The 24,605-nt window shown below is 40.6% G+C and overlaps 1 protein-coding gene across 3 annotated transcripts in view; it reads left to right on the forward strand.

The window, feature by feature from the left end:
• The window catches only part of LOC126483941 (S1 RNA-binding domain-containing protein 1), a 265,993-nt gene that overhangs the window by 225,669 nt on the left and 15,719 nt on the right, over positions 1–24,605 (forward strand). For all 3 annotated transcript variants that reach the window (XM_050107228.1, XM_050107227.1, XM_050107229.1), the window contains 2 exons: positions 16,289–16,374; positions 16,523–16,693. In XM_050107228.1, the coding sequence (XP_049963185.1) occupies positions 16,289–16,374; positions 16,523–16,693 (257 nt within the window). The remainder of the gene's footprint in view (positions 1–16,288; positions 16,375–16,522; positions 16,694–24,605) is intronic.

The raw sequence follows: 24,605 nt of genomic DNA on the forward strand, positions 1-24,605 counted from the left end.
GGTGGAGGTGAACATCTAACAAGATTGGTACATCAGCTGATAGTGGAAATATGGGAAAAGGAAGACATGCCAGACCAGTGGAACATAGCCATTATATGCCTAATTCATAAGAAGAACAACAAAGCAAACTGTGAAAATTATCGGGGTATTGCCTTAGTCAGTGTGGTGTACAAAGTATTAGCCAAAGTCATTGCTTTGAGATTACACCAATTACAGAAGAAATGCTCGGAGACTACCAGTGGAGTTTTCAACAGGGCAGATCAACAACAGACCAGATCTTCATTATAAGGCAAATAATGGAAAAGTGTTATGGATATAATGTGGATGTTCACCAACTTTTTGTAGACTTCAAACAGGCCTATGATAATGTTATAAGGAAAAAGCTATATGATACCTTAATGGAGATGGAATTCCCAAGTAAATTTATCAAACTGGTACAAATGACTCTCACCAGCACAAGATGCCAGGTAAAAGTAGAAGTAAAACTTTCTAAAGAATTTGAGGTAACCGAGGATTAAGACAGAGTGATGTATTATCCATACTACTCTTCAACATAGTGTTGGAGAGAGTGATGCGAAAGGTGGAGATTGGTAACCGAGGTGACACCCTGTTTAACCGTATGCACCAAAATCTAGCTTATGCTGATGATTTGTGTAAGCTGTCTAGAAGTTTGAAAGAAATGGAAGAAGGATTTGGAGACTGGAAAAGAAGGCAGAACAGCTGGAACTTATAGCAAACAACATAAAAACAGAGTGTGTCTTTGCTTCCAGGAAAAATGCTGTTGTTAAAGAGAAATATATTAAATTGAACAGAGGGCAATTATGAGAGATGTGAGAAGTTCCCACACCTGGGAGTGCTGGTTACAGAGCATAGCAGAATAAGAGAAGAAATAAAATCTAGGATTGCTGCAAGAAATAGAGCTTACTGGACCATGATCAAGATTAGATTAGATTAGATTAGATTAGATTAATACTAGTTCCATGGATCATGAATACGATATTTCGTAATGATGTGGAACGAGTCGAATTTTCCAATACATGACATAATTAGGTTAATTTAACAACATACTTAAGTTAATATAACTACTTTTTTGTGTTTTTTATTTTTTTTATTTTTTTTATTTATTTTTTTTATTTTTTTTTTTAATATTTTTTTTTCTTAATTTATATCTAAAAATTCCTCTATGGAGTAGAAGGAGTTGTCATTCAGAAATTCTTTTAATTTCTTCTTAAATACTTGTTGGTTATCTGTCAGACTTTTGATACTATTTGGTAAGTGACCAAAGACTTTAGTGGCAGTATAATTCACGCCTTTCTGTGCCAAAGTTAGATTTAATCTTGAATAGTGAAGATCGTCCTTTCTCCTAGTATTGTAGTTATGCACACTGCTATTACTTTTGAATTGGGTTTGGTTGTTAATAACAAATTTCATAAGAGAGTATATATACTGAGAAGCTACTGTGAATATCCCTAGATCCTTAAATAAATGTCTGCAGGATGATCTTGGGTGGACTCCAGCTATTATTCTGATTACACGCTTCTGTGCAATAAATACTTTATTCCTCAGTGATGAATTACCCCAAAATATGATGCCATATGAAAGCAATGAGTGAAAATATGCGTAGTAAGCTAATTTACTAAGATGTTTATCACCAAAATTTGCAATGACCCTTATTGCATAAGTAGCTGAACTCAAACGTTTCAGCAGATCATCAATGTGTTTCTTCCAATTTAATCTCTCATCAATGGACATACCTAAAAATTTGGAATATTCTACCTTAGCTATATGCTTCTGATTAAGGTCTATATTTATTAATGGCGTCATACCATTCACTGTACGGAACTGTATGTACTGTGTCTTATCAAAATTCAGTGAGAGTCCGTTTACAAGGAACCACTTAGTAATTTTCTGAAAGACAGTATTGACAATTTCATCAGTTAATTCTTGTTTCTCAGGTGTGATTACTATACTTGTATCATCAGCAAAGAGAACTAACTTTGCCTCTTCATGAATGTGGAATGGCAAGTCATTAATATATAATAAGAACAACAAAGGACCCAAGACTGACCCTTGTGGAACCCCATTCTTGATAGTTCCCCAGTTTGAGGAATGTGCTGATCTTTGCATGTTATGAGAACTACTTATTTCAACTTTCTGCACTCTTCCAGTTAGGTACGAATTAAACCATTTGTGCACTGTCCCACTTATGCCACAATACTTGAGCTTGTCTAGCAGAATTTCATGATTTACACAATCAAAAGCCTTTGAGAGATCACAAAAAATCCCAATGGGAGGTGTTCGGTTATTCAGATCATTCAAAATTTGACTGGTGGAAGCATATATGGCATTTTCTGTTGAAAAACCTTTCTGGAAACCAAACTGACATTTTGTTAGTATTTCATTTTTACAGATATGTGAAGCTACTCTTGAATACATTACTTTCTCAAAAATTTTGGATAAAGCTGTTAGAAGGGAGATTGGACGGTAATTGTTGACATCAGATCTATCCCCCTTTTTATGCAAAGGTATAACAATAGCATATTTCAGTCTATCAGGGAAAATGCCCTGTTCCAGAGAGCTATTACACAGGTGGCTGAGAATCTTACTTATCTGTTGAGAACAAGCTTTTAGTATTTTGCTGGAAATGCCATCAATTCCATGTGAGTTTTTGCTTTTAAGCAAGTTTATTATTTTCCTAATTTCAGAGGGAGAAGTGGGTGAGATTTCAATTGTATCAAATTGCATAGGTATGGCCTCTTCCATTAACAGCCTAGCATCTTCTAATGAACACCTGGATCCTACTATATCCACAACATTTAGAAAATGATTATTAAAATATTTTCAACTTCTGACTTTTTGTTCGTAAAGTTTTCATTCAATTTGATGGTAATACTGTCTTCCTCTGCTCTTGGTTGACCTGTTTCTCTTTTAATAATATTCCAAATTGTTTTAATTTTATTATCAGAGTTGCTGATTTCAGACATGATACACATACTTCTGGATTTTTTAATAACTTTTCTTAATATAACACAGTAGTTTTTATAATTTTTGATAGTTTCTGGGTCACTACTCTTTCTTGCTGTCAGATCCTTCAGTCACATAGCCTGAGCAGAAAATTGAAGGTGACTGTGTATCGAACAGTCATAAGACCTGTGGTAGTGTATGGCTCATAAACATGGACAATGACTGTAGCAGAAGAAGACCTCTTGAGAAGGTGGGAGAGGAAAATATTAAGAAAGATTTTTGGAGCCATGTATGAGGCGGGGCAATGGAGGATAAGGAAAAACAAGGAATTCAAAGAACTGTATAGAAATCCTGACTTTATGACTGAAATCAAGTGTAACAGATTAAGATGGCTGGGCCATGTAGAGTGAATGTCAGAGGATCGAGCTGTCAAAAAGGTTTACACAGGAAATTCAGGTGGCAAAAGGAGCAAAGGGAGACCCCGGAAACAATGGCTGGAGGATGTGGAAGATGATTTGAGAAAGATTGGAGTCAGGAGATGGAGGAAACAAGCAGAAAATTGTCAGGATCGGGCTGCGATCATCAGAGAGGCCAAGGCCCTACATGGGCTGTAGCATCAAGGAGTAAGTAAGTAAGTCTAGTTCTTCAATCTGCTTTCAGAAATGAGAATAAAAATCATGGAATATACTTTTAGTATTCCAGACCTCAGCGACCACAATGTTCAGATGCTAGCAGTGATCACTAATGGATTTGCTCAAGGGACTCATCAATTGTTGAAATGAATTCTTGCTGTTGGTAGTATAACTGAAACTAGACAACATTGTGTATTATGTTTGACAACAGTGTGATTGTCGAGTTATTTCTTGGATGGCATAGAAATATCTTGCTAAATTTACTCGATATTTTCTTGCCATTTCCATTGAAGAATCCAAGTGATTTTCACTCAAGGTGTGACCTGGATTATCAATTTAAGGGTTCCAGTCCAGGGAGGTCATCTCGCGCCAAAATTGCAACTCATCTCTTCTTCTACACTGCCTTGGCCATAATTAGGGCAATATGGGAAAAATGAAAGCCACAGCTTTTTGCTACTTTTGAGGTAATTGGGCTACACTGTAAAGTAAATGCTGCATTTGGTTCTGTTCCAAGTGCCCAATTTCCTTACTACTTGAGTGTGACACAGGCCAACATGTATACACAGAGTATTTTGAGATCCGAAATGGTAGTATGTTACTAACTTGTGCTAATTTTGGCACGCTTGGTTCCAGGTATTTTATGTTTTATTAAAATAGACTTTCTAGGTGATCTAAATGATTAATGGAAAATCTCATATAAGATGTGAAACAAATACTAACAAAGAGATAGAGGGGCTGGCCAGTACTTACCTCAGCTCAGTACAGCCGATAGATACACATAAAACAAAACTGAAAATTTACATTCCTAGCTTTCGGAACTTTGTTCCTTCATCAGGGAGGAGAGAGGGGAAAAAAGGGAAGAAGGGAAAGTGGATTCAGTTACTCACAACCCCTGGTTATGAAGCAACAGGGAAAGGTAAACAGGGAGGGTAGCAAGGATGGAGGCATGGTTGTCAGAGGGAAGCCAAAGATATTCTACTGTAAGGACTGTGCCAGCTTCAAACCAAAGAGGATGCATACAGAAGTAAAGAGGTATATAGTATAAAGATAAACACAACTATGTAGGATGAAAAGATGCGTGAATGGCTAAAGAGGAAAGGGAAAGAGGAGAAGACTGAAGAGTGAATGGGAGTGAGGTTGTTTAACGTAGGTTCAGTCCAGGGGGATGGCGGGATGAAAGGATGTGTTGGAGTGCAAGTTCCCATCTCCGCAGTTCAGAGGGACTGGTGTTGGGTGGGAGAAGCCAAATGGCACATACGGTGTAGCAAGTTCCTAGGTCCCTAGAATTATGCTGGAGGGCATGCTCCGCTACTGGGTATTGGGCATCTCCTAGGCGGACAGTTCGTCTGTGTCCGTTCATGCGCTCAACCAGTTTGGTTGTTGTCATGCCGATGTAAAAGGCTGTGCAGTGCAGGCATGTCAGTTGATAAATGACATGTGTAGTTTCACACGTAGCCCTGCCTTGAATTGTGTATGTTTTACCAGTAGCGGGGCTGGAGTAGGTGGTTGTGGGGGGATGCATGGGGCAGGTTTTGCAGCGGGGTCGGTTACAGGGGTAGCAACCGCTGGGTAGAGAAGGTAGTCTGGGAATATTGTAGGGTTTAACAAGGATGTTACGGAGGTTAGGGGGGCGACGAAAGGCAACTCTGGGTGGTGTGGGGAGAGTTTTGTCAAGGGATGATCTCATTTCAGGGGTTGACTTGAGAAAGTCATATCCCTGGCGGAGTAATTTGTTGATGTTTTCGAGGCCAGGATAATATTGGGTGACAAGGGGGATGCTTCTGTGTGGTCTGGGGGTAGGAACATTGTTGTTGGACGGGGAGGACAGATTTCCCGAGCAATACATTCCTCCCCGTCCAACAACAACCAAACTGGCTGAGCGCATGAACGGACACAGACAAACTGTCCGCCTAAGAGATGCCCAATACCCAGTAGCGGAGCATGCCCTCCAGCATAATTCTAGGGACCTAGGAACTTGCTACACCGTATGTGCCATTTGGCTTCTCCCACCCAACACCAGTCCCTCTGAACTGCGGAGATGGGAACTTGCACTCCAACACATCCTTTCATCCCGCCATCCCCCTGGACTGAACCTACGTTAAACAACCTCACTCCCATTCACTCTTCAGTCTTCTCCTCTTTCCCTTTCCTCTTTAGCCATTCACGCATCTTTTCATCCTACATAGTTGTGTTTATCTTTATACTATATACCTCTTTACTTCTGTATGCATCCTCTTTGGTTTGAAGCTGGCACAGTCCTTACAGTAGAATATCTTTGGCTTCCCTCTGACAACCATGCCTCCATCCTTGCTACCCTCCCTGTTTACCTTTCCCTGTTGCTTCATAACCTGGGTTGTGAGTAACTGAATCCACTTTCCCTTCTTCCCTTTTTTCCCCTCTCTCCTCCCTGATGAAGGAACAAAGTTCCGAAAGCTAGGAATGTAAATTTTCAGTTTTGTTTTATGTGTATCTATCGGCTGTACTGAGCTGAGGTAAGTACTGGCCAGCCCCTCTATCTCTTTGTTAGTATTTGTTTCACATCTTATATAAAATAGACTTTCGTCTAAAGTTGTGTAATGGTTTAAGTTGTAACTCATTTGTATTGGTACAGTACATATTGTAATAAAAATTGTTTCTTGAATACAACAGTAAACATAAATGAGAAATTACTCGTCAACAATATGGAGGATGGTTATGATTAAAATTTCAATATTTGAGCGGTCCCCCATGAAAAACGATAGATCTTAGGCCAGTGAAACTCTGTGGAAACATTTGTAAGAACTCGTGGAAGACAAATAACAAACAGACCATTGAAAAAACACATCTCAAGTTCCACATGAGGCGGTAATGATTTTAATTGCCTACCATGTTTACTTTCCAGGTTAGAAACATTTCACATTTGTTCGCAACACTTTTCTAATGGGCCATGAAATATTCAGCTGTTTTGACACAGACTCGTGCACTGCTTGAAGACTACACATTGTGTCCAACATTCTCAGCCATAGCAATACTAACTTCTTCAACAATTTGTGATGCAGTTTACCGATCGACTCTCCCAGAAGCTATTCCCGAATCACCAGTTAATTTGAAATTCTGAATTATGTTCTTCAACCCCAGCGTGGAAAAATGACCTCTCCTTCCTTTAATGCATCAACACTCACTGAGAGCAAAAGTACTACCGCTGTTGTCTTCATAGAAAAGTTCTATGAGCAAATCTGTCTTCATATTGTCCACACCTATGTTGACTGTCTGCAGTTGTCATGCACAAATATGCTTGGGTTTCAACCCTATGTCACCATACAAGTACTGACGCCTAACAGCAAGTAATGACACTTAACACTACTAACATTGCAAATCCTGCAATGCACACACTGGATGCCATTCCTGTAAAGTCGGGCGCTCGCACAGTAAATATGTGGGGCATTCAGTAAGTGATGCAACATATTTATGTATGTATGTATTTATTTATTTACTTATTTTTTTATATTTTCCTCTTTTTTTAATTTTTTTATATTTTCCTCTCAGCCAATTTCGGTTGGAAAAAAAAAATCCAGAATTGGCTGTGGTACATCATGAAGTATTGCCGCTTAAGCCCCTATAGTTTCATGAAGTTCTGATAGGTAGTGGTGCTGCATGTAAGCCTTCAAAACGGTGTGTATGATGCAGGTGAACTCCAGGCAGAAAGGTGTCACTGAGGTTCTTTTGGCAGAAAATAGTAGCATCACAGATATTCGTGGGCACTTGCACAGTGTCTATGGAGATGTGACAGTGAACGAAAGCGTCGTGAGTTGTTGGGTGAGGCATCTGTCATGATTGCAACAAAAGTCACACAAACATGTCGGGTCTCCCTCGCGCCAGCCCGCTACATATGACTGCAACTCCTGCAATATTGGAACATGCAGACACTCTCATTCGAAGTGATTAACTGATCATAATTGAACACCTCACTGCAGAACTGGACATCTCGCACAAGTCTGCACACCCAAAAGGAGTTCGGAATACTTCATTGTACTCTTCTTCCTCATCCACCCTACAGCCTTGATCTCACACCTTCTGGCTTCCCTCTGTTTGGCCAAGTGAAGTAGTGGTTCCAAGTGGGCATACAAGCCCTCGCAGTAAGGGGGTGTAAGGCTGACACATTGTATGGAGATTATGGTGAAAAATTGGGTTTTGTAGCAAAAAATGTGGGGAATTATATAGTGTATTGGAATCCTGAATAAAACCAACCTACTTTCAGAAAAAAAGTGTTGCATTACTTATTGAATTACCCTCATAATTTTCCACCTACACTGGATCAAGTAGTGATAGTTTAGTTATTACCACTCTGTATTCTTTAGCAGTATCCAAAATAGTCTGACAGTACTCATATAGTTTATCAATACCATTCCTGTAGAAACCTATTCGTTCAGAGTTAAAGATGTCGCCAAATCATGTCTGAAGTGCGTTTTTGCCCGGAAGAAATTTTCTTGACAGTTCTTCAATAAGAAATGGGAGAGGTAAACATTTGTGAGTGCAGCATCAGATGAACAAGTGCATGAGGGATAACTTCCCAAACAAACTCTAGGATAATTTGGTTTCTGAAATCAGGAGAGTGCATTTCTGCTTTGTGGCAACACTTGATGCAGTTTTGTTGGTCATTTGTCTTATACTGTGACCAAAAGGTACCTCAGTTGTTGGCAAGAATGCCCGCTGTGATGGGAACACCCCCACAGAGTAGTTCATAGTCACAGCACCCTTTTTATTCCACTAGATGCAAAATGTATCTGTTCACACTACCAATTACTTGAAGAAGTGTCTTTTCTTAGGAGTTAGCCATTAATCCTGTACTACATAATGGCATTGTAACTTGTTACCAGTAATAGTATTGCATAGGAATGCTGAATGAGTGAACTAATGACGTTCAAGCAAAAATGTAGAAATAGTCACTCATTGAATTTTGTTGATTTTAATTAGAGCATGCAATACTACTACACCCAGCCTCTGAACCTAGCCTATTGCTGTTATGATGAATTAGAAAGTAACGCAAATTATCTTTTAGGTTCCATCAGAGTGATACCTTTCACAGACAGCTAAAATGCAGTTTAAAAATAAAGGAAGAAATGGACTCGGAACTCCCATCTTTGTGTCTACGTCATGCGAAGTTTACCTCTGAGCGAAAGACAGCACTTCCTCCAGACACTTCCTCATCCAACAGTTTTGCCAGATCACTCAGATAGCTAGACTTAAATTTCGAGGCCAGTTTGAATGGTGGCTTAATTGGGTAACTCGATCTCGACAGTGGGTGGCTGGTAATGTCACTGAATTCAGTAAATACACTGAAGTTCCTGTTTGTGATAAATGAGATATGGTGATGAAGATGAAACAGTTAAAATAGGTGAAAGTTCTCAAGCTCTTTCATAAATATGTCTCTTGAATTTAATTCACGGGGTGGAAAAAAGGACTGCTGAAGTTTGTACAATCACGGAGAAACAAGAAACGGGGCATGTTGAGAAAATAAATTTGTAGAAATGAAATTAAATTATTTTTGTCAATTCTTTTGAACGATGGTTCACAACAAAATAAGAGTAAAATGAAAAGGATATGAAACTTCCTGGCAGATTAAAACTGTGTGCCCGACCGAGACTCGAACTCGGGACCTTTGCCTTTCGCGGGCAAGTGCTCTACCATCTGAGCTACCGAAGCACGACTCTCGCAGGAGAGCTTCTGTAAAGTTTGGAAGGTAGGAGACGAGATACTGGCAGAAGTAAAGCTGTGAGGACCTGGGCGAGAGTCGTGCTTCGGTAGCTCAGATGGTAGAGCACTTGCCCGCGAAAGGCAAAGGTCCCGAGTTCGAGTCTCGGTCGGGCACACAGTTTTAATCTGCCAGGAAGTTTCATATCAGCGCACACTCCGCTGCAGAGTGAAAATCTCATTATGAAAAGGATAGATTGCTACTCAACACATAAAGGTCGTGTTGAGTTGCAGACAGGCACAATGAAATAGAATGCTAGAAATATTCAGCTTTCAGAAAAGTCTTTCTTCAGATGTAGAAAACTCGCACACATTCACATGAACATAACTCACACACACATCTCCGGATGCCTAGGCCTGCCTACAAAGAGTACTATAGTAAACTTCCACCTTGAAACTTAACTCTACTGCCTCTTTATTTAGTTTGCTGACGGTGTAAATATTCCTACTTGTTTTATGTGCACATTCACTTTGGTAATCATTGTTGGAGCAAGTTCCTCAGTCATGGGGTACCAGTATCAGTGTAAATAACCTCAAAATAGTTTCATATCAGTGCACACTACACTGCAAATTGAAGACTCTTCCTGGGAGAAATTTTATTGATCCTAATTTCTAGGTAATTTTCGTGCAGTATATACTTACGTTTCAGTACCTCAGCTCACATGATTCAGTAAGTAAGTAAGGAAGGAAGTAAATGCCTTACCAAAAATCACAAAGGTGTGAGGCTCAGTCCCTAGTTGGCCCTGGGACTTTTTCCATCATTTTATCACACCTTTCTGCACTGAAAATGATTTATTAATGCAGAATATGGCAAGTTGTAACATTTCGAGGCCACATTCGGCTGTTTGTACCTATATAACTAGGGCTGTGGCTGGGCCATTCAAAGCTAAGGGAAAGTGGTAGTGTTGTTGTTGTTGTTGTTGTTGTTGTTGTGGTTGTCACCTTGAAACATCTACACTTTGATAAATTTAGTTAAAATCAGTCAACTCACAAGGAGTAAAAAGGCACACTTTGCAAGCAGTTGATCTCACATAAAAATTTGCGCCATAATTCGGATAGTATGCAGTTTTGACCTTACAAATGTGCAGCTTTTAAATGTTGCACGCACCGGTTATTTGTCACTCATTCTGCACCACTGCAACCACTTAATGCCTGGTGAGAGGTTTGTGTTCATAATGTTGGTGAATCAACAAGCAACAGTTTGGCATCTACCCCACTGGTATGGACCAATGGTTAAATTGCAACTTTTAAACATGGAAGAATGAGGGCTCCTGAAAGTCGTGACTGGTAGGTATCATTACATGTGGCTATTCAACTGAATTTTACACAAAGCAAACAATAATGTGTGGGACTATCTTTGTGCTATGATGTGTATCACTCAGAAAGTAACACACCATATACACTCCTGGAAATTGAAATAAGAACACCGTGAATTCGTTGTGCCAGGAAGGGGAAACTTTATTGACACATTCCTGGCGTCAGATACATCACATGATCACACTGACAGAACCACAGGCACATAGACACAGGCAACAGAGCATGCACAATGTCGGCACTAGTACAGTGTATATCCACCTTTCGCAGCAATGCAGGCTGCTATTCTCCCATGGAGACGATTGTAGAGATGCTGGATGTAGTCCTGTGGAACGGCTTGCCATGCCATTTCCACCTGGCGCCTCAGTTGGACCAGCGTTCGTGCTGGACGTGCAGACCGCGTGAGACGACGCTTCATCCAGTCCCAAACATGCTCAATGGGGGACAGATCCGGAGATCTTGCTGGCCAGGTTAGTTGACTTACACCTTCTAGAGCACGTTGGGTGGCACGGGATACATGCGGACGTGCATTGTCCTGTTGGAACAGCAAGTTCCCTTGCCGGTCTAGGAATGGTAGAACGATGGGTTCGATGACGGTTTGGATGTACCGTGCACTATTCAGTGTCCCCTCGACGATCACCAGTGGTGTACGGCCAGTGTAGGAGATCGCTCCCCACACCATGATGCCGGGTGTTGGCCCTGTGTGCCTCGGTCGTATGCAGTCCTGATTGTGGCGCTCACCTGCACGGCGCCAAACACGCATACGACCATCATTGGCACCAAGGCAGAAGCGACTCTCATCGCTGAAGACGACACGTCTCCATTCGTCCCTCCATTCACGCCTGTCGCGACACCACTGGAGGCGGGCTGCACGATGTTGGGGCGTGAGCGGAAGACGGCCTAACGGTGTGCGGGACCGTAGCCCAGCTTCATGGAGACGGTTGCGAATGGTCCTCGCCGATACCCCAGGAGCAACAGTGTCCCTAATTTGCTGGGAAGTGGCGGTGCGGTCCCCTACAGCACTGCGTAGGATCCTACGGTCTTGGCGTGCATCCGTGCGTCGCTGCGGTCCGGTCCCAGGTCGACGGGCACGTGCACCTTCCGCCGACCACTGGCGACAACATCGATGTACTGTGGAGACCTCACGCCCCATGTGTTGAGCAATTCGGCGGTACGTCCACCCGACCTCCCGCATGCCCACTATACGCCCTCGCTCAAAGTCCGTCAGCTGCACATACGGTTCACGTCCACGCTGTCGCGGCATGCTACCAGTGTTAAAGACTGCGATGGAGCTCGGTATGCCACGGCAAACTGGCTGACACTGACGGCGGCGGTGCACAAATGCTGCGCAGCTAGCGCCATTCGACGGCCAACACCGCGGTTCCTGGTGTGTCCGCTGTGCCGTGCGTGTGATCATTGCTTGTACAGCCCTCTCGCAGTGTCTGGAGCAAGTATGGTGGGTCTGACACACCGGTGTCAATGTGTTCTTTTTTCCATTTCCAGGAGTGTATTTTTCATTCAGCAGTTATTTTTTCAACACAATGAAATGTGTACACAAAAAAGAATGTTGTTTCTTCTACACTCCCTATTTTCCCACATGGTCTCCTTCCTGTTCTATGGCCTTTCTCCAGTGAGACACAAGAGTGTTTATGCCATGTTTAGCCTCCTTTTTCTGGTTACAAAGCCATTTCTTCACTTTACAAATCACCTCTTACACTTTAGTACCTCAACTCAACTGATTCAGTGAGTAAGTAATTTAGTGCCTAACTAACTATCACAAAGATATGGGCCTCAATCTCTAGTTGATCCTGTGACATTGTTGTGGAACAATATTGAGAAAATTGAGAGAACCAATGTTTGAAACTGATTGCAGAATGATTCTGATGCCATCAATGTACATTTTGTGTAAGGACCACAGAAGATAGGATAAGAGAAAAATGAAATGAGTAATAGTGGTCAAAGGTATCCTCTGCCATGTGCTGTATGGTAGCTTGCAGAGCATGTATGTAGTTGTAGACCTTTTCATCATCATCAAAATGTCCCCCACAAATGGCTCCTTTAATGGCCGAAACAAGTGGAAGTCCAGGGGAGCTTGGTCAGGATTGTGTTGTTATGGCACTGAAGTGCTTCTTGTTTTTGGTTAATGTTTTCATGTATGCTTCAGAATTAATTGTGTTGCCTCTTGGCATCACGAATGAGCACATCAGCAAGCAACTTCTTGTCAGGTGTGACAGCCATGGATGGCCTCTCCAAACACTGCAAATCTTAGAGCTCTGCCAAATCACCTTTGTGTAATGGCCTCTCCCTCTTTGACCTGTGACCACCCACACTGCTGTCAACTGCAGATGCCCCATAACAGCTGCATATAGATGTTTGTGAATATTCCCCACAGTTCCTTGCTCTGCAGTGAGAAGTTCAATAACGATACACTGCTTGTAACATATACAATTTATAGGAGCCATTTTGAAACACTGCTGCAGCTTCACTGTCAGAGGAAATGGTAAATTTGCATCCGCATTCCAGAAGCTTCAATTAATGTATTTCTAAAGTTTAACATTTGTACCATTGCAACTGGGGATGACATTAAGTCACATTTGTGAAACAGCTTCATTGGTACAAGGGTGGCAGTGCTGTAAAAACAACAAGGAAGTAAGTTATTATTTATTATGAAGCCTGCTGTGAAGATGTAATATCATTGGATAGTACTATGCTCCTGTACAAACAGAGAATATATGATACGAGCTATCATCATTTGGAAAAGTGGAAAACATCCTAATCTTTTAACAGGACTTTCAAGAGGATGTTTTCCACTTTTCCAAAGGGTGACAGCTCGTTTCATATATTTTCTGTTATGGACAGGGCAAAGTAGTATCCAATGATATTACATCTTCACAGCAGACTTCATAATGCTTACTTCCTTGTTTTTTTTTATATCACTGCCGCCCTTGTACCAATGAAGCTGTCTCACAAATGTGACTTGGAGCAGAAGACATTGCAGTTTTTGTGCTGCCAATACCACAAGGGACAACACAATACTATCAGCCACTAGATACATTTGGCTTCTGTGTATTCAAGGGTTTTGTCCGCAAGTTTAATGACTTGGCACGAGTTCTGGGTGTCAGTGTGAATTTCGGGATCCTTTGAGTACGGCCTCTTCTTTGTAGCCAGTTATGTGTAGCAGTATTTCAACTGGTCTTCAATATGGTTAGTATCAAAGTGGCTGCACCTGTAACTGGCTAGATCACTTTGTACATTCTGTGAAATACTGTACTGAGACTGATAATACGCCTCATTCATTGTGTCAAAGTCCAAAGCTTCTAAACTGAAGCTGGGAACACTTTACCTCGCATTTCACAAATGCAGTGTAAATATATGAAATGAATGAGTCTGTCTTAAAAGAAGTTGTATAGCGCTATTTAATTATGGTAGAACCTTGATAATAAGGCATGATTGGGATCTGTCAGTGTCAGATTATCATTTTTTTTAAATGAGTATAAGCAAGGTCTACAGTTGTAACGTACGAAAACAAGTAATTGTTACTTATTACACACAGCAGGAGTGATTACAGTATAAAAAATTAAATGTATATATTGCTTTTCTGTAAAAACAAAACTGAATTAAAAGTTTATGTATGTGACAAGGAATTTTGAAGACACTCTTCTCAGAATGAAAGAACTTCATCTGTGGGCAGACCTTATTCCTCGTTAAAAAATTTGGCCTTTTCAGTTAACAAAGGCGTTTTTATTTGCTTTCCCTCTGCTTTCCTGGCACTGAACCATATATATGAAACTTCGTCTACAGTTTCCAATTCAGTTTATTTTAGAGATTGTCTTAACATCTAGACTTTTAACTGAAGCAGTCAATCACATTAATTTTTCTTACAGCATTTTTTTCATTTTTTAAATGCCGTATATAGGTGAAGGTGTTGAAACTAAATTCAATTATAATGTTGTTTCAGTTCTCACTTTTTTCCAGTCTTCTTATGAAGTCCAGTTTTTGGTGAATTGTTGTCGTCAAGTAGTAGTAATTGATGCTTTCTTGTTTTTCATGTATTAGGCATATTTTTAAGTAAGTAAAATTTTTATCCTAAACAAAAACAAATGCATATATTAAACCAGTTACATTACAGATCACTCAAATGATTTCAAAACAGATTTCAGCTTGATAAATAGTTCATGGCTAAAAAGCATATTTTTAAACAATATTAAACCAGTTACATTACAGATCACTCAAATGATTTCATAACAGATTTAAACTTGATGAAATAGTTCACGGCTAAACAGTCAGTGTCCAATGGGCACAATATGTCGGCAAGCAACAGTGTTGCACCCATCGGACACTGACATCTGGTTGTTCACCTGTGAAATATTTCATCATGAATTATGCTGGGAGAATTTGAAGAATCATAGGTCACAGCTTCTTAGCTAGTCATCGTCACATTGTCAGTTTCAAGAGAAATAAAAAAAAAAGAGAGAGGTAGTGAAATTCTAGAAAACTGAATGACAAATCCAACTAAGAAGCATATGCAACTAGTCAAACTTGAATACATTGCACAGTTCATGTAATATATATTAATTTAGATTTATGGTGTTTCTCCCTCCCCCTTCCCCCTTTTTTTTTATTTTTAAACAGATCTTCTGTTGATGGTTTGCTAAGAAGTTGAAATGGAGTGCGATAGCTTTTGTGTGCCTGAAGTGAAAATTACAATAAAAGAATATTTTCAACATAACAAGATTTACATCAGTATTCACTTGATAGCTGGAAACACGTAGGTGCATTACAAACAATGAAAGGAATGTGAACAACCTCTCACGGTCACCTTCCCTTCACCCCTCCATCACCATCATTCTTTTCTCACACAGTCAACCTGTCACAACAGCTCATATCAGACTGCAGTACTGAGACATGGGACACTGTAGCTGTGTGTGGGTGGGAGGGGGTGGGGTGAGTTCATTTTAGCCTGTTAGCTCCAAGCAAGGAGGAGATTCTCTGAAAGCTTAGCTATGCATTGAGTTTTGTTTTTGTGCCAGTCGACTGCTCAGCTTACAGTGAATGGCTGTGGTTGTCTTTATTCTTTTCATTGTTTATATTATGGACTTGAATATTTTAGGATGAGGGAACAGTACACAATAAGGCAAAGGTGTTCCTTATTTTTCCACTTTTTCAGTGTACTTTTGAGATTATTATCTTGTTGTTATTACCCTTTTCAGAGCCTTCGTAGCTCATTCAACTAGTGCCTGTGTCTTTCAGTTTCTTTGCATCTCTTTTTCCCACATGGTGTATGTTTTTTTGCTTCCTTTGGCACATTGATTGTGAAATAGGATTGAGTACTTCAAGTGTCAAAAGGAATATTCACCTGAGAAAACTATGAAATTGTGATGAGGCAGAATGGCTGACAAATACTTCCCTGTAGAAAGTGAAATTCTAAATACCTCTCATATACATATGTAGAAGTACTTAGCTTTTGGAAGTGTTACGGCCTTCCTTAAACGGTGAAGTGGAATAGTGTGGGAAATTTGGGAATGAGGGGCAGGTCACTCAGACCACAGGTTAAGAGGGAGTTATTTAATTTTTTCCGCCTAATAATTTGCGTTATTAATAAACTTGATTATCCAAAAATATATGATAACTGTTGATTCTTTTTGCAGGTTCTTAACTATTTGTTGCTTGAGACTGGAAGATTTTGGAAAACCAGATTTTGTCGAGCGTGTTCATAATGTAGTTGAACAGAGAGGTGTGTGTCTTTTGAAACTAAAATAATATTTGCGTTTACTCTAGTTTCTGATGCTTATATTGAATATGTAGCTTATTCCTAGTTGTGCAATTATATGTCTGTATCTTCCTTAATAATACTTTTTTTTCTCATGAATATCCAATTGCAGGTTTGACCCAGCTGTCAAATACATTGGAATGTTCTGACAGCCAGCTGCAGTTGATAGCCGATGCACTGCAAAAACCTCCTGGGCATGATTTAAGGTGTACTTCAGATGCTCCTCTTTTTCGCAAAGATATCCGTAGCATGGAATCCCTGCAGGCAGGTCAGATTGCAACAGGTCAGTACAAAACAGATACTGAATCAGCACAAGCAATGCAATTTACAAACCTATGCAAACACTTCTTCTGATTCTTTGGAGGAAATGTGGAACTATTCAAGTTTATACAATCCGTCACAGGAATCATATGGTTTTCATTTAATATTTACTTAATTATTTTTGTTTAAAAATATTTGTATTTATTTAGTTTATGTTGCGAATTTCAATATTTCATTTATATTTCGAAGATCACATTAATTAGGAGTTGGCAGTTTATGTTTATGCATTGTTGTATGTCATCCTAGAAACTCTTAGTAGTGTTAATTAACATCTGATATGGAATATGAAGTTTCCTCTTGTATTGTCAGATCAAGGCAGTGTGGCTTATGACACATACCTGGGATTTAAATCTCTTCAAATCAAATCAGTTTGTGATGGTGTGCCTTCTTTACTTCTTCGTTTGTTGCCCTCGGTGTCGACATACTGTGTTATGATACTGGCTGAAAAATGGGGTGTGGAAGTACAACATTGACTTCTTTAAATAATGTAGCTGCGAGGTGCACAGTTGCGTTACACAGTAGTTTACTTTCACTGTTCACAACCCCCCAATAACATACTTATATATATTACCAGTGCACTATTGTTTTAATGTTCCATAAGCCTCATTAATAGTTTGCAGCCAAACCTGTACATACTGCTACAATAGTTTACTATTGAACACGTACAAGCAGTAAAACCTAACCACAAAGTTCACAGTTTTTGAAGAACAGAAAGGTACACTCTTTGACATAAAACTTGACCGGCGGCCGGCCGCTTCAGAGGCTAAGTCCGCGCCGATCGCGACATGGGACAAAAAAACTGGCCAACTCGCTAATTCTCTAAGTCCGGTTATCTGCACAATCTGGCAACACTGTAGACTGCGGCACTTCCTGGAGGAAAACTTGTCCCATGATAGAGAAGCTCTGGGCTGATTACGCCTGTGGTCTAGCGGTAGCGTGCGTTGATTCTGTTCATAATGTCAGTGGATCGAGAGCAGCTGGCATAAAATATTTTTATAGCCTCTTCTGTCTGAATGCTGAAGACGTGAATGTAATGGTAGCGCAGATTCAATCTATTTCGCTTTGTGACACACCGATATCAAAATTTTATCCAGTAACGATTTTGCGGCAGATTTCCTGCAGACTGTCCTCCTCTGGACGCCGTATGCGGCAAAGCTCCGGGATCCATTTGCTGGCTACTGGCAGCGGCCGTGGCGACAGCAGCGGCGCTGCACTCCCCCGTTCTTTATCGAAAGCGCCTGCTACCGCTCATCGCTTTTGATGATTTAAAACGCTTTATTATTAAATGTTGCTCCACAGAAAATTTCTACAATTTCCATTCACGCTCAAAAGCAACGGAGACAGACGCCCTGATTAGTAGGCGGGTATTATATTACATTAATCGGCAAGAGCTGAGTTGGCCCGAAATTAATTTTATAGACTGGGACGAAATTAAACCACCTCACTACATTCGATGAATTTATAAATGCTTCATACCTCGTTTCTTTTGCTTTCAAACTCAATTATTTGTGCAACTTTTGGTCAATGTTTGGATGTTTTCGTCAAGCCAGAGTGAGCGTCTGTGGTGTAAAGTGTATTACAGTTCTTGTTTCATTCCTTATGGTAAGTCTATGCGATAAACTGTGTGAATACCTTGCAATGCATGCTCTGTAGCAGTGCAGGAACACTGCACATTTGGAGTTCCATGTATGGGTTCATGAAGTATTTATTGTTGATCGGAAGTGATAGTTAAGGTCATCAGATTTAAACCAGAAAAATTTGTCGTTTTGAAGGTTTCAGAGAACGGAAAGGAATTGCTAACGCCGGTGTTAGAAAACGTCTACAGTTAAATGCTATTGCAAAAATTTAGAAGAAGGGAACTACATTAATGAACATGTGCACTTCATAAACAACCTTCTGACGTGTTAGACCTATATGACGAACAAAGCTCAAATTTATATCGTTGACAGTCGGTTTGAATCTTTTCAGGGTCTATTTTACAGTGAAGCACCTTGGAATTTGCAAAGCAGAAATCCATGATATTAACTTAATTTACTAAGTCGAAATCGGACGAAGATTGATGTTTAAAGGCATTCTTCAGATTTCGCATAAGAAATTTTTACTAGCAGTTTGCAACTCCATTAATTAAAATGGAAAATAAAAGGTTGTACTCAGCGGCTTCTACCGTGATTCGAACTGCTATGTCTTATAGTACAAGCACTGCATCGCACAAGGTAACGTCTGAGCTAACGACACACTGGCGGCCAGAGGCGGAATATAGTCACTGCGATGTTGCCTGAACCTCAAAACGCAACCTTAAACACACGAACAGAGGAGGTGGAGATTACTGTTTTAACGTCCCGTCGACAACGATGTCATTAGAGACGGAGCACAAGCTCGGATTAGGGAAGGATGGGGAAGGAAATCGGCCGTGCCCTTCCTAAGGAACCATCCCGGCATTTGCCTGAAGCGATTTAGGGAAATCATTGAAAACCTAAATCAGGATGGCCGGGCGCGGGATTGCACCGTCGTCCTCCCGAATGCACACACAAACAGGTGTTACTTATGTGAAGAACGCCGTTCTTGGAGTCCAGAAATTAAATATACTTTCTAATTGTGTCATCTTGCAGTGGATTATATCGTACGAGTCTTCGATGTGGAAAACGAATGTCAAGTGAATTTAGCGAGGTAACGCCGACCTTCACCCGGAAGTAAATGCACTATCAGAGTGTTGACAAATACTTGCTACGACGCTGCCATTTCTAGGCTCTCTGACGAGGCAGCTCTTCAGCGAAATGCTTGCCGTGATTCTCCGATACGGTTCTTCAGAGTGGAGACGCGCGCGCAGGTTTGGTTTTTATGCGGCGTTCTCCCCTGATGGTTTCTGACGTCGCCTTCTGGGCTATGTATACATATGAGACATTCAATTATCATTAATCCAGAATGATACAAGTTTCAGCTTCCGGCGTGGAAGAAGGCTGTTGACGCCGACATTATATCATTTCAACGTAGGGAAAGCAAAACGGATCATTCAATGTTTCTCATTCAACATAAAGCATGTGAGATAATTTTCCGTAACGTTCATAATCATCTAAAAATACAAACGAAGTAAAAATACACCGGAAGCTTATTCGAATTGAATATAACGCTTTGCACCTCGATGTCGAATTTGTCCACTTGCAATCTTTTGCAGCATACACATAGAATGTCATGATTACCACGAGAATGAAGAAATATGTTGGTAAGGATGGAAGCAAGAAGAGACGCAGTCAACAAATATTCTATTCCTCATGGCATTCATTTCATTTGACACGTAAGAAGAGGTAAAGCGGGAATTTACTTTCATTAACACGAAAGATATGCCGCACATATTGATAACGAGGAAGTCTGCGTCTTCATACGTTTCCTCCTTGAAATCTGTATGCTCTATTATATACTAAGTAGCCCGATCATTGTTTCAGTAATGTTACCCTCTTGTTTGACCCCGTAGCGATGAACAGATTCCAAATGCATGTCTCCCTTCCTGGGTTGTTTTTTGTGTTTTATTGCTTGGAATTCCTGAAGCAGACCACTGTGCCTTCCCCCCTCGTGGGTTAGGTCTCAAAACTAAACCGCTTTGTATCCAATGGCATAATTTATTCAGACAGCATCAGCATAAGACTATCAAACAAAGCCTTCCATTTACAGTTGCAGCACTCTAACCAGCACTGACCAAAGTGTAATCCACGGTCATGGTCCTAAATTACCAGCTGTCTGCTACTGTGGCAAAGTCCATACTACACTGTCGATTCCGCAGCACCATTTTATCTGGTAACACTGTGTAGTTGCACAGTTGTGCTACCAGGTCTGTCCTCACACTGTCAACTTTATGTATCTCACTTCTCCTGTAGCGTAGATCACGAGGAGCCGAAGTAAATGAGTGTATTCTGCATGACGTAACATTCAGTATTCCCTTCTTTCATAGCCACTCTTCATGTGCATCGATACCAAATAGGAATGCGAAAACTCTTGCGAGTGAGAGAATGACAATAACAATCGTAACAAGAACAAGCAAATAATGAATGATGTTTATTCCAACGCAGAACGAGAATGGCTTTAAATATAAAAATCTGTATCTATATCTATATCCATATCTATTGATCTTTGAGTTGGCACAATGCAAATATATTCTTAGCATTTAGTTACTGAATTTAGTTCTGGATGTTTGCAGAGAAAAGGAAAAGTCGGTACTTCTCGCTGGTGTAATATAATGTGAACCAGCAACTACCCTTTCCTTAGAACACGACTCAAGCAGGTCCTCAAGTAGGTAGCAAGGCACTGCTGCATTCTGTTCCCTGACATTGCTCTGATGACGGTTAATGCAGATAGTTCCGATTATGAAATACAAAACGTATTGCAGGTTAGTTCCTAGGATAGTAACATTAAATTTGCGTTGTAGACGGCACATGAACGTGACGACTATCCATATTACTCATCAATATAAAAAGACAATATTTAGGGAATTTAGCAGGATTACTCAAAATGAATTCTGAAATTGGGTGACTGACTGCACAGGTGCTAAACGTCGTCAAGAGTATACAATGTCCTAATCGCATTACGAATATGAAGATCGTCTTCGACAGCTCGCAACTTTCACATTGCTATCTCCACCCTACTCCAGACAGCCCTCGGTGGAGTTGCACTACGTTGCCGATGTTATGGAAGGCCTTCAAACCGACAACAGACCACATATTGAAAAATACAAGCGAATTCTCTTGCAGCGTAAGCTTATTGTAACTAATCTAAAAATTATTGGAGAGGAACATTGTCCTATTCAAAAAAAGTAAAATGTTACACACTGTTGACGTCAAACGGACATTATCTATGTCCTGTCTTGTGTCCTACTCATCTATAATATCAAGTGTACTATGAAAATGATTATATATAATGGACGATAGGGTAATGCATTGATACCAGATGGTGGGGGCCGGCCGGTGTGGCCGTGCGGTTCTAGGCGCTTCAGTCTGGAACCGCGTGACCGCTACGGTCGCAGGTTCGAATCCTGCCTCGGGCATGGATGTGAGTGATGTCCTTAGGTTAGTTAGGTTTAAGTAGTTCTAAGTTCTAGGGGACTGATGACCTTAGAAGTTAAGTCCCATAGTGCTCAGAGCCATTTGAACCATTTGAACTATTTAACACAAAATGACATTAAAAATTAAAGTTATTCACGAGCAGCTAGTTGAGAATATGTATGAACATTAAATGACACGACGAACTGAAATAATATGACGAAGAGTTCAGCGCTCACTGGGAATAGAGCCCCACACATATCGTTGTTGACTACACACAAAGAGACGTCAGCTACCGAATTTTTCTCCACCAGCTGCTCAGAATAGCATCTTGAACTTACAGTCATCTCGCAAATAGTTCTGTGTCTCACTGGGAGTTAAAAACGCCAGATATCGTTAGTGTTGACAACGAATGAAAATATATTAAAAATCAAAATTATTATCCACCAGCAGATAGGTGGTCTCATGATAGAGCTGGATAATACATAATTAAATCTTTAGTGCTGGGCCAGGATTCGATCCCATTCACGCGTAATATGTGAAGGTGTTGAGGAATCTGCAGTTTTGAACAAACAACAAATTGTACCCGAGCTGTATTGCCACGAAGGGATCAAATTCCGCGTTAAGGGCGGTCTGAGTTGCATTCCCAGTTTAGAACCAATTTTATCGACATACAGAAGCTCAAATAAAAGATGGAATAAGTGTCCTGTGACCATACATATCGTTTGTGTCGTCACTTGAAATAAATAACTAGTATAAGAAAGGTTACTGGTGATAGAGTTTCTACATGTCGCCACTCCAGACTTTATTGTGGTTCAACCTACCGCCTACTTGGTAAAGAAGGAATATCATCTTTAATGTGAATTTTCAGACCACGCAGCCATTATATCTCCTCACTTGGTGTAGCCAGGAGAGAATGGAATCTGTCTCTCCCTATCTAAAATCATTGACGGAAGTGGGAATCGAACCCAGACCATAGGTATAACAACCTACCATCCGTCCAACAGACCACGAAATCCTCTTCTCTGCGAGTCATTTTTCTATCGTAACGCAGTTGCGCCACACTGGATGAGAATTCTGACACACAGGCTCCCTGTAGTAATTTGCAGCATGTTCAGTAAATTCATTTACTTGGTTGACCGAATCACCATGAACTAGCTGCCTCGGCTACCCAGTGCATACATTCGACTATTTTGTAATCACAGAAATAAAATCACGTAACTGCCACCTACACACAACTGCCAACAGTGTAGGATGTAGAAGTTTAAATAGGAAGTGTTCCTTTCCACTTGAGCTATTCTATTGCGCTATCTGTTACTAGAAAACGTCGTTCAGTCCAAAAGAAAAGCTGTAACTGTTTGTCTCTCAGAAGTCAAGGCCTGGCCATATGCATAATCTCACAGTGCTGTGGAATCCAAAAGTTCTGGAGGAATAGTTGCCGAGCTCTGGAGCTGCTGTAGCTACGTGTCAGCTTGTAGCATAGATAAGATGTCGCGAGTTCGAATACATTCAGTGCTACATTTTTTAAAACGCAATTCTGCTCTCTGCTGAAGGTATCAATCTAATGGAACTTTGAACATAATTCCCTTCACTTCTCAACCCAAAGTAGTCGCATGTGGAAAAAGGGCTAACTACTGTGACATTTTGTTCTATTCAGGTTTAATAGACAGCAGGCAGCAGATGCATCTCGAAGATGTGCAGGGAGAGCGCATCGTGCCATAATATGTCAGAAAAGTATTTTCTATATTAGCCGTCGTGTGGTAGTGATATTTTATTCTTCTTCAAACTTTGTTTGACAGCTTTAACTCAGAACAAGTTTTCTACATGCATGTAATCAATAAACTGCATGTGCATTGTCAGACTGTCATAGGTAACATCTGAGAATTCGCATATATCGTTGATGATTAATTTCTCTCTCATGTTTACTATTGTTTTAACAACCCTAAAGGAAACCTTACGAAAATTGTGCACTGTATTATGAGAAATGAAATAAAACTAACCATGGTAACCTTACGACGAAAGTATCTGTACACAAGCATGCCTCTATCGACACGAATTAGTGAAATACTACTCACTTAGATTTTGATTGGGTCTGTGTTTAGTTGGTATGCTGTGTCATACTCAAGAGGTATGCAAATGTGGCATTTCATAAATACAGTTACGTATTCCTAGAAACCCAAAATTCGCTTGTCAGCAGCGGAAAGAGGCCTTACCTGTTGTGCAGCATTGTAAGTTTTTCAACATTGCACTATGAGCTGAAAGCATTTTCTTGCGATTTCCTTATTGATGTTTGATCTGACTGCTTGTAGCTCTTTCACAGAAGGGATAAAAACGTTACAGTCAGTGAGACTGGAACTGCGAACCGTAACAGACGCTTTTTCACAGCTCAGCACGTTACCACAGAGCTGGCGAGGAGGTATGGGTCTTAGCTTCCTATTGCGAGGGCAATAGTAACTAGAACTCGTAAACCGCTATTTGAATGTCGAGATTAGTTGCGGTTTCCACCTGCAACGACTTTCCTGGGCTGGAAACCGTAAATTTTCAATCGTTTGTTACCCTGCAAGCGATAATAACTCAGATTATTCAATGGAAATGACAGGTAAAATCAAGTGAACTTTGAGGCTTAATTCCGTGCACACCAGGAAGTAACTCGTGGATCACAGAGTTGCCAAACATACGTTGCCTTGTTGCCAAATCTCAGTTACAGTACCAGCAGGAAGAAGACGAACCGATGTGATCCTACAGCGGTCTGGGAAGTGACCATAGCTGGTGTCTCCAAGTCACGGCTGCTACGGCCTGGAATACGTAATGCGTCTCATTCGCTTTCTGTAACTAGGTTTAGGGACT

The sequence above is a fragment of the Schistocerca serialis genome, chromosome 6 (genome assembly GCF_023864345.2).
Source record: "Schistocerca serialis cubense isolate TAMUIC-IGC-003099 chromosome 6, iqSchSeri2.2, whole genome shotgun sequence".
In the NCBI taxonomy this organism is placed as follows: domain Eukaryota; kingdom Metazoa; phylum Arthropoda; class Insecta; order Orthoptera; family Acrididae; genus Schistocerca; species Schistocerca serialis.